At 36.1% G+C, this 11,124-nt stretch overlaps 1 protein-coding gene across 2 annotated transcripts; it reads left to right on the top strand.

Annotated features, from left to right (window-relative positions):
- Positions 1-168: 168 nt before the first annotated feature.
- On the top strand, positions 169-8,874 carry LOC113505201 (transcription factor MafK). 2 transcript variants are annotated; one of them, XM_026887795.1, is made up of 4 exons: positions 169-453; positions 6,517-6,635; positions 7,155-7,257; positions 7,611-8,874. In XM_026887795.1, exons 1-4 carry the CDS (start codon positions 406-408, stop codon positions 7,755-7,757), a joined length of 417 nt encoding a protein of 138 aa, XP_026743596.1. In that variant the 5' UTR covers positions 169-405; the 3' UTR covers positions 7,758-8,874. The 2 variants fall into 2 exon arrangements, with proteins under 2 accessions (XP_026743596.1, XP_026743597.1); XM_026887796.1 differs by lacking the exon at positions 169-453 and adding an exon at positions 5,094-5,193.
- Positions 8,875-11,124: the final 2,250 nt, after the last annotated feature.

Here is an 11,124-nt window from a genome sequence, read left to right as displayed (position 1 = left end):
ATAATTCATTCACTGATTTGTAATAAACAGATTACAACGTACAGAAGTTCATAGAAATTTTTGTTAATGTATGGTTAAATTTAAAATACAAACAAGGTTCTTATCACAACTTTTAGTCAATGGTTAATATCAATGAAAAGAGTGAAGTTTAGTGTGGTCTATGGTTTTATGACATCACTATTCTAGTATTTTTCTGCAAAAATACGAGTTGCGTGGATTCGTGCCATTGTTTATTTTGATTTGTAACTATTTCAGAAAACAATAACAGCAACATTTAATTTTACATTGTTGTTTCCTAAATTTGGAGTAACTGGTGCTGATAGAAGTGTAAAAGTGTCAAAAAGACGAGAAACTAGGCTATAACGGGGACTCCCGTTAATCTAACAATATCGTCAAAAACTTAGAATGCCTCATGATCTAAAAGAGTTGGGTGGAAGGAAGCCTGTAGTCATGGTAAGTGAAATAATTCTAACATCTGTAAACTTATCTTAGTACGTAAATAGGTTGTAAGATAACAACTAGGTACGTCATAGACAGGTTGCATGTTGGTGTCCTTGGCCTTACGGAATAATTTAAATTTCAGTAAAAAAAAATGTTTGTTTATGGCTTTAAGTTGCCGTAGGATATGCAGCATAATACATACCTTTCGTTCTTTCTTTCTTTTCCTTTAATTCATATTGAGGAATATATATATATATATATAATATAAATGCAGAACACATAACACTATGTAACTCTGCATTGTTATAATTAATATCCCGTTTCATAATGAGAGAGAGACCTGGTACCCATAACACAAGTTTAAATCTTAGCTTGGGAACCAGAGATCAAAAACTTTGTAAACTACAATTTACTTGTAAGGTTTCATCTGGATGATATTGTTATTGTAACCTGCTAATTCTGTACTACACAATGAGTCACAATGTAAATTGTTATGTGGTAATAAATAAAAATTATTATTACCTGATTATATTAAAATATATTTAAACATAAATAAATAAATAATAAATAATTTATTGTTATCCAAACAATGTTTTGTTTACCATTTTATCATTACACATTGCCAGGTATTTTCTTTTCTGTTAAACTGTTGTCTACAGTCAGTTATAAAGTATGAATATCTTTAACAGAAATCCTTATTTACAATATGTTCATTCTGGCATAATCCATAGTATGTATTTATGATTAAAGTCAGGATATTTCTACTACATTAAAAGTTGAGATCAATAGTTTTGCCTGCTTTCTCTCCGCATCAATTGGTTTGAAGATAAATGTCTTCCTCCAAAAATGCTCACTCCAACACAGTCTCAACCAGAATCTTGAAATCTTGTATGAATTACAAGTTGTATTAATGTATTATTTACTTTTTGTGACTAATGTTGCAACCAAGGTTTATAATTAAAAAGAAAATTACATATTATGTATTAACTTTTGTGAGGCAAATTCATAATTATTTGAAAGTTCAAGAGTTGCATTCCTCACAAGTTTTCAAATAGTCATTTCAGAGATTTTTGAATGGAAGAATGGAATGAATGGTCTGTCCATTTGACATCAGTACAAGTATGAAATCCTCATGGAACTACTTCCACAGCCTGCAAAGTTATTTATGTTTTTGGAAAAAGAGCTAATGGCATCAATTCATATTAAGGCACAGCTCGATTGTATGTAGGCCTAATATGTTTGGTGCTGCATTATGCCTGAAATTTACCTTCCCCTTCTCTAGAATGTTCCTTCCACAAGTGTCTGTGTGCCTTGCCATTACTTACAATTCTTGAACTATTTGAGATGCATTTGTTTTCTTTAGATTGCTGAGAAACTTTGAGTATAACTCTCACTATCATTGAGTAATGTTAAGGATTTTAACCTAACCATGGTTGTTGGACAAAAATAGCCGTGAAGTGCCAGAAAAAAAAAATCAAGCTCAACTGCAAGGCAGCTGGCTCGAATAGATGCGGAAAGTTAGGGACCGGGTGTTGTGGATAGGCTGAGTTAATTAATTGATTGATGATCAGTTGCAGTGGGATCTGCCAGTATTATAGACTTCTAGGCGTGAAGGCTAGATTTCGTATAACATTCCGTAGATTGATGTCTTTTGTAGCTGTAACAATATTACTTAAAACATTTGTGGTAGACTTTTCCGATCTCTGTGGATCTCATTAGGGCTGATACCGGGGCAGCGGGATGGTCCGACAAGATTACCGTGGACCCGGTACACGAAAGGTGGCGGAAGGAACATGGGTGGGTCAATATATTTTGACACTCCCGCTCAATCAAAAGCAGAAAGAGTAATTTGATGTCCGAAAAAGAAGGTTTGCTGATCTAAGTGCTAGTTATCATATAGGTACCTACAAGAACCAGTGTAAACATTTCGTTATCAAACACTGGGCGACGAATGCAATGCTGAATAATGAGTGATCAGCTTTACAATGGTGGTGATACCAAATTGTCGCTTTCCTTTATCACCATCAGTATTTTCTGCGTATATTGTTATGTGCCAATTTGTAATCTCATGACGGCGCTGAAATATTTATGACACAATCTAAAATCGATTTGTTGTTTTTTGAAAATTATTTTTATTTTTGGTTTAACCTGAAATTTGATGAATAAATAAATAAATGCGGACAACATCACATACATTGTTCAGAACCCAAAGTAAGTTTCTAAAGAATAAGTACTAGGTTTTTTAAAAATGCAATTTTTAAATTTAAACAATTTACAAAAGATATATGAAGGTATAGGAGATAAAAGATATAGGAAGGTGTCTCAGGAATAGTGAAGTTTCTACTGCCTATCTACTTATTAAAACACTAGTATAAGATGATGGAGTAAATACCTGGGTCTTGTCTGCCTTTCTTCTTAACGAGTCAACCTTTCACTCCTCGATTTTCTTAAAAAAACATCTCTTGGAAAGGCGTTTACCAAAAATATCCAGAGTATATCCAGACTTGCAATCATCATTATCTGAATCACACAGATATTTGTTTTTGAAGGTTCAAGTAGAAAGTAATGCCTATTTTCTCTCTGGAATCGATCTTTTACGAAAACGCGTTAAAATTCACGTGCGATCCACAATCCGTGCACTCAAAGTGAAAATTTAAATGTCAACTAATGCTGACAAGATATTAAATAGTAATAAACAAGAGCCTTGTCATCGTTACGAAGCTAAGACGTCGGCGAGATAAGGTTTTACAGTTGCTTGCCTAAATAGCATGTGATTGACTATTATTTGTATTCTTGAAGGAAAGTAGTTGTCAACTTACATCAGGGATTCTGAGGGTTTATCATCACGTAAGCTCACCATGCACGGTTATTCCAGTAGATGATTTTAACATGTCAAACCACAGCGCGACGTGTCGTGGTTTCGATTCCCGCGTACAAAAAAGTATCTGTGAGATCCACGAAAGCTTGTCTTGTTTGTTAATACCCCCGCGTCACAAGTATTAAATTCTTAAAGAGGGAGAGACAATATAAAAGTACTAAGAGATTTAAAATTTTGGTGTCCATAGCTCACAGAGAAGGGCGACCTTTTGGTAAAAGTCTGAATGAGAGACTGTCGCCAGATGCATTGCCGCGCATCAACCAAATGCATTAGACGTCACTGTGGTTCAGGCAATAAGAGTCAGACACAACCCACTTCCACGTTTAACCCCGTGAAGGCCTGGGAAGGACTGAACAAAAAATATAGGTTGTGTTGCTAGATCAAAGTGTGATTTTCATCTTGTATCACTATCCACTTTTCCAAAACATATTTGTTTAAATGTTTCAAAATTTCTCCTAACCTTGTATTTCTCTTCTGGATCTGGTTTTATCCCCATTGTGTCTGAAATACTAAAGATAGGCAGGCGCTTCATGTAATACAAAGTATTCATTTGTATCCTAAATCGAAAGAGTGCAAGTCTACCTATATCATATGAGTAGCATGCAGAAAAGCGGATTTGATTTCTTAAATCTGGTATCTGTCTTATCACACGCTTTCCATTTCTACGCAGTTAAAAACATTTTTATCGATACACTATTTACGTCATGATTATTGTTTTATCATATTATATCATTTGATGAGTAATGACATTATGGTTATTCAATTGAGCCCTGTTTTTTTCCGAAACTTGGACTTCCTCTGAGGCTCTCTGTAGATATCGTTAGTTACCCCCAGCCGTGGTAAAGGACTGTCATGGGGTTTATAGGGGGGCTTTTTTAACACCTTGCAAGAAGGAAATATTCTCGTAGCTATTCACCGATGTAAGCTATGTTGGTCTTTGTCGCTGTCAAACAGTCTGTTGTCCAACAGTCTTCCCTTAATGTCTAACGTCTGGTAGACTTTTCTTGCTAGCTTTTTTCACAAATTGTGACTCTATTTTTTTAGGGGATCGTGGTTAAACTATAACTGCACAAGTCGATCGATCACAGTTTAAGCTACTCACACGGTCGGCCCGTGGATCTTCGTCATAACGAGTTTCTCCGTGATTCAGAACTTCAGAAGGAACGTCAAATTGTGGCTCTGGTTAGTTACGGGTGGTCAGGAGCTAGAAAGTTGGACTATCAGTCTGACTAAGGGGTATCCTGTTGTCCAAGTAACTTGGTTGAGGAGGTCAGATAGGCAGTCGCTCCTTGTAAAACACTGGTACTTCTTCTATCTTCACTGAGTTTTGTATAAAACGTCATTTTGTTTTGTTAGTTGTATGTTCATTACCATTTGATGTCAAACGTCCTTATTTACCGGAAGAACGTAATATGCTTTGGAACTAGAAAAAAGAGTCTTCAATTATCATCAGAATACATTCGTTTATTCTTCTATAACAGCTCAAAATATAGTATTAAGTATTCAGTAGAACCTGCCTATTTTTTATTCAATCAGCATGATTAACAACTATCAAGTATGTGTTTCACCGAAATAGATCCTTGTCTGGTCTTTATACCTATTATCAAATTAGGTATCTAACGGAAAAAATAGATTTATCCCTCCTTGGTAACTACAATGATTATGCAAAAATTTAGGACAGCGACGTGATCGCCAAATCATGATGACTCGGCAAAACTTTTCCTCATGGCAAATGTTTTTCTCGCGGAGCACAGTTGTGTTTCAAACTTGTTACAGAGCTGCAGTGAAAGGCAGTTCTATTTGAATTTCTCTGTTTAATATTATAATATTTTAGTTTTTATTCAAGTGCAATGGATTTAGACTGGGATGATGAGGTGAGCAAATAAAACCTCTTTGGGTTGAAACTGCTTTCGTTGTCTACTTTGTTTTTTTTTTGTCGTGTGTGTTATTTTTGTTTTGAATCATTGCAACATGGTTGCTATAGTGAGTGTTTTATTAATAATTTATTCTTTCCAAGTTGTTTGTTTGTTTGTTAATAGATTACGTGTCAGATTGAGATGATGCGTGACACGTTGGTCTTAGATAGATCGTGACTGGTCGTAGTTATATTAAATTTACTTTTCATTTATTGTATTATATGTTTACTGGTATTAGCCCACAGGAGCGCTAGATAGCGTTAAAGTAGGTAGGTTTTGTTGCTTTTGACAAAATTACCTTATTTTTTATTATCGAATTATCCTATGATACTTCTAAAACTTTCAAGAATGTATGTGAAGTGTCATGATGATCGGATAAGTGAAAGCGTCACAAACAGACTTACATTCACATTTATAATATTAGCAGGGATTCCTGTAGCATATCCGTAGGAGTATATATTATACTATATACTATTCTATATTTACTAGCTTACACGTTGTACTTCGTACCATCTAAATTGAGATGTAAGCTATCCTATCTCCAAGCTGGATCAAGTTGCACACGTTGTATTCAAATCTGATTGAAATCGGAAAAGGAGTTTAGGAGTCAATTCCGGACGAACAACTTAAACGTACATTATATAGGTATAGTTATATTAAGACTAGTGTTAATGGATCAATTACGTCATAGTTATAGAAAAGTTGATTGACAGGCTTCATAAATTCTGTTTGGTCTTCAATTGTCCTTCGTCTTAAGGATGTTTATGTTCCTATATAGTCCTATAGTAAGAGTGAGATATTTTTAATAATTTCAGCGTCAATTATTGAAACTTTCTCTTTAACTAATTACCTGATCTTTTCTAAAACGGTTTCGTTTAGAAAGCTACTTCTCTGTTACGCGTTGATAAGCACTAAGGGATTAGTCCTTTTCTTGCAGGGACTCTCACAATCATTTTTGCGTAGGTTTCGTTTTTTGGCATCGGCTATCCGTACAGTATTATAACAAGGTGGAAACGGCTTGACCATCTTTTTTATAATGAGTTCCTACGTTTTTCGGAAGGCACGTTCAATTTTGGGGTCCGACTGTTATTCATACATCTTTGACAGTCGTTACAGGTAGTCAGAAGGTACTTAGCTGAATCCGGTTAGCCTTAAAGCCGACTCCAACATAGTTGGGACAAGGCTAGGATAATGATGATAGTCGATAACTCGTTGCGGATACCACATGTATAAGAAGTATAAATAAATAACGTATTCACTCAGTAACCTGTGTTGTTCCAGGCCCCTTTATCCCCGACCCCCTGCGCGGAGATCAGTGATGATGAGCTGGTCTCCATCTCCGTCAGAGACCTGAACAGGCAGCTGAAGATGAGAGGTCTCACCAGAGATCAGATTGTCAGGTGAGCACTATTTATTAAAATGCAAACTGGTTGATATGAAATAGGTTTATTCTGCTGCAATGAGTGTTGTCATCACCTTTACAAGTCAATGAACAAATTGAAATCTTTGATCAGTGATCTCAGTAGGTTGGTTTTTTTAAGCCACTGGCGCGTATAGCCAGGAGCGCCAGGTTCGAGTCCTGTCTGAGGTTTGAATATTTTCACTGTACTATTTGAGTTTAATAGCCAAAAATTTAAATATATTGTTATGAATTCGTTAAAGTATTTAGTAATATTTCCTAATTGGCTTGTGAAAAAGGTTAGGAGGATTCATATTGTTTAAACAAATGCAACTTTTTTCACGAATGGCCGGATTAAAAAGCGACTATTGAAAATATAAACAATTTCATCAGCATTTATAAAGTATGAGAAGTTGTTTCTCGAGCAATAAATACCAAAGTTAAGATTCGTTGTCTTGACTCTTAATATCACTAGATCTGTACAGTTGACTAATACAAGTCTTTTACATACTTATTCCAGAATGAAACAGCGTCGTCGAACCCTAAAGAATCGTGGCTACGCCGCCTCGTGCCGAATCAAACGCATTGAGCAGAAAGATGAACTCGAGACTGAAAAGAGTCAGGTTAGTATTCAAATAGTCATGTAGCTTATAATTAGCCTCTGCTTTCACTTGCTTCCACAAAAAAAAACACATCTAGTCATCACCCGTATTTCCCCTTCACCGCTTCCAAAGTGCCCTAGTTGTCGTGTAGAACCGGTGCAAAAAACTTTACAGCATGTCACAGTAATAGATTTAGTTTAAATCTGTAGAAACTATTTTCTACCTGATTTGCTCGCACTCAACATTTTAAGCCTGATAGCAAAAAACAACATTCCGCGCCATCTATTGTCACTTCACGGAAACCGCAAACGCCATCTACAATCGAACAAAACTGTTAACAGCGCCATCTCTTATCGCTTTACTTCAACTTTCAGGAATGGCATGACATGGAACTAATGCAGGACGAAAACAACAGGATTCGCGAAGAAGTTGAAGCTCTAAGAGGGAAATACGATGCGTTGAAACGCTTTGCCATCATGAAGAACATTCCTTTGCCGCCAGAACTAGAATTACTGCCTTAGTATACTCGAAACTTAGGTTAAGGCTGTGTTTAAGGAAAGGTTAGGTTTATGTGATATAATGAAAGTGTTTCATACCGGTAAGATTTACACGAACATTAACCTAGTGATGTGAAAGTTATTAAAATTTGGTTTATACAGTAATGTCATTGCTCGTAGAGAATATCGTTGTTAGCGACTAAAAAGCGTGTTTTTTTAGTCTAGAGGCTTACCAACGCGTCTTTAAGTAGAATTATTGTGGCCTGGAAGAGAGATGCCGTTCTACGCTGTATTGCGCTGTCCCGCTTCCTCAACCACTATTATTTTGCTTTAAAAAATGTTGGTAGACTCTCTGGTTCTCTATGAATTGTATGGTGGTGGTCGCTTGTAGATTAAATGTTGTCGATTAAAAGAGTTACGCGGCCTCGTGTACTAGGTCTTGCGTTATTGGTACTGAAATTTTCAATTCAGATCTTTTTTGGAATGTTTCCTATACTTTGAATTGGAGTTCAGAAAAGATCTGAATTATAGTTAAAAATTTAGAGTGCTATTTATACACAGAGGGTCGAGTGGGCGGTGTCTCAATCACAGTAACTTCAGCTGGTTAAAACAATCCCATTTACAAAATACAGTATATTTCTACTTGGCTTTTTATCCCCGTAACTTAAGAAAACAGTGTTTAACCAATCAAAAAACTTCGTCGGTTTGAAAATTCGCTGGTTCGCTCCCGTCTGCTCCGCAAGACTCCTGAAAACTCCGTTTTAGTGCAACTACTCTTATAACAAGTTACCTACATCTGTAGTAAATAAGAACAATTAAACTTATTAGAAAGTTACTATTGTGGGCTCAAACGATAAAAGCAATAAGTATTGATATAGTTATCTCAAATCGTAGACAGATAAGATATTATAAACATTATAATGCATGTCATTTAATTTGTGAGTCATAAACTTCTGCCTAATTTAGATAGGCAAGTGACGGCTTATATAAATTTGCCTATTTTTCAGTTTTTGAACCTGTACTTATATACATAACCACAAGATACCTGAAAAACACAATGTATGCCATTAGTTTTAAGTATTTATAAGGACTTAGTGTTAAGTGAAATCATATTTATAAATAAATACTTAGTTTTACACTATCTGCTGTTTTATTGAGTACCTTGAATTTCCTCGATTAGTCATATTATATCACGTTACAGTCTTACTATTAATTACTACAATTACTACTTAATATTAAAATATAAAATAAGTTTATTAATCAACTGCACCAAAGAGAAAAGTAATTCGTTCAGTACTTGTGTAGGTATATACAAGCTAATTCTCGTGAATTCGCTCGCTAGGATGTTAATCATAGCTGCAGAAACCTTGACTTCAGCAGAAGCCTCTTATGTAAACTAAATACATATCAAATGTCATTGATCAAAATGAGAAAGTTGCACTCGTGGGATATTTAATTAAAAGCCGTGTGGTTAACCTATAGTGTAATAAAATACCCACTTTCAGGCCTTTACCAATTTATCCTAGGTTCAAACCTACACTACAAAACACATCCTTTACAAAGTTACTAGGACCACGATAAAACCTATCAATAATTAATATAACCTGCAAAAGTTTACGTCTCACAAAATGGGTTCGAGTAAATCATTACCTTTCGGAAATCAATCTGTACAAACTAGGCTCCTTTATATATAATAAGGGACCTTTAATTTGCTGGGGTCCGCGGCCATATTTAATTCCAATAAATATTTTATTGGGGCACTCAGGTACGGTAAGAGCACGGAACCCTAACTAGTCACTGTGAAGTTGAGGTGCAGAAGGATTAGTTTGAACGATATTTGTAATGATTCGAACGTTTAAGTACATTGTAACCCACAACCTCGGAGAGCAGGCAGCGTCATACTCTTTCTTATCTTTGTACCGCCGTGTATCGTCTCCCGCGTTCTGCCGCTGCGCTGCAGTTCAAAGATAATTAAATTTAAATACGAAATGAGGTTTTTACCAGTATACTGACTAATACCATTGCTTTCTTAAACAAATTTGGTTATTTTTTGGTCCAGAATCAGAACAGGTTTTTGAAATACATACCTATAATTGGTATGCTCTGAAACGCGTGTGAGCAATATAGCTAGCCATCTGACAAAGTTATGAATGTAAGCTTAATAAAAGAAGGCAGCAAGCTCTATGCAGCCCCTTAGGGCTGATTCCTGCCGGGGCAGCGGGAATGTCCGAAAGAGTTACCGTGGCCCCGGTACACAACGAGCAAAGGAAGAATATGGGTGGCTTTTAGTCAGAAGTCTGAAACTCACGCTCAACTCAAAGCGGAAGGAGGTAATTGATGATTTTGTATTTGAAAAAATGCCACTCCCTTCCGCTCAATTTTTCAATACCGCTCCGCTCCATTCCTCTCAATTTCGCTCACTCAAAGGAGACATTTGATGATTCCCCACTGACCTAACAGTAATGGTACTTCTGGTTTTGATGACTAGTGGCCGAACCCTAGCCACTCAGAGTCAATAATTACATTTGCAATAGAGTTTTTGGAGGAAAAAACGTTTGTGAGATAGAAGTGGTTTGTTCAGGTAAGTTATTAAGAGGATTACTAAGAAATGATTTATTGAGTGTAGAGCTATTCTTGAAACTATTGGGTATAGTTTTAAAGTATTTCTTGGCTGTCTAGAACGGAGTGTATCTTCATGCATGTGACTTAAATGTTTGTGAAACAAAAATGTTATGCCTCCATTCGATTGTTTAACAAAATTTTGTAACCCATTTGACACATACTTACATAAAAACAATTGCTTTTTTATTTCTTTTGCTTCTGCGTTATTGAAGCTCCGCTGTCCGTCCCCGCCCGAATGATCCCACGCACGGTAACAAAAAACTAGATGATCAATCCTAAAGGTATGTTAATCCTAGTTTAAACAATCTCTGTATCAAGTTTCTTCACAATCCGTGCAGTAGTTTTCGAAACAGGAACAAACATCCATACATACAAACTTTCGCGTTTATAACATCAGTAGAATAACAATAGAACATCGAATTTCTCGACAACCACATCAAGTGACTGCGACAAACCAGCCCTAAGGCGGTAATTAACTCTCAGACTACTCGTTACTAAGTCCTCTGAACTTTGTAACAGTTTCTGGGCAATCCTATGTCTTGCTGCAATTACTTTGATTGGCTATTAGTTGTTACTCGATGCGTTCAGGCAATTGAATGTGGAAGCCACTTGGTACTAAATTGTTGCTGACAAATTGGTTGATACACTAGTTGTTGGTTTTATGTACTTGTTAAAGTCGGGTCGAGTCTGGATGAGGCTGGTAGAGGAGCGTAGACGTTGGCATGGGAAAGGGCAGGGCTATGCTCAGTGGGAGGAAAAAGGCTGTGGA

This window comes from Trichoplusia ni, chromosome 24 (assembly GCF_003590095.1).
Source record: "Trichoplusia ni isolate ovarian cell line Hi5 chromosome 24, tn1, whole genome shotgun sequence".
NCBI classification, from domain to species: Eukaryota; Metazoa; Arthropoda; class Insecta; order Lepidoptera; family Noctuidae; genus Trichoplusia; species Trichoplusia ni.
Note: the sequence above shows the minus strand (reverse complement) of the source record. Positions and strands in the feature narration are given on the sequence as shown.

Excerpts from the sequence above, each read along its gene's own strand:
- LOC113505201 (XM_026887795.1), top strand. The coding sequence starts at position 406 with ATGCCTCATGATCTAAAAGAGTTGGGTGGAAGGAAGCCTGTAGTCATG. Across the intron at positions 454-6,516 it reads GAAGGAAGCCTGTAGTCATG|GCCCCTTTATCCCCGACCCC; the intron begins GTAAGTGAAATA and ends GTGTTGTTCCAG. Across the intron at positions 7,258-7,610 it reads TCGAGACTGAAAAGAGTCAG|GAATGGCATGACATGGAACT; the intron begins GTTAGTATTCAA and ends TTCAACTTTCAG.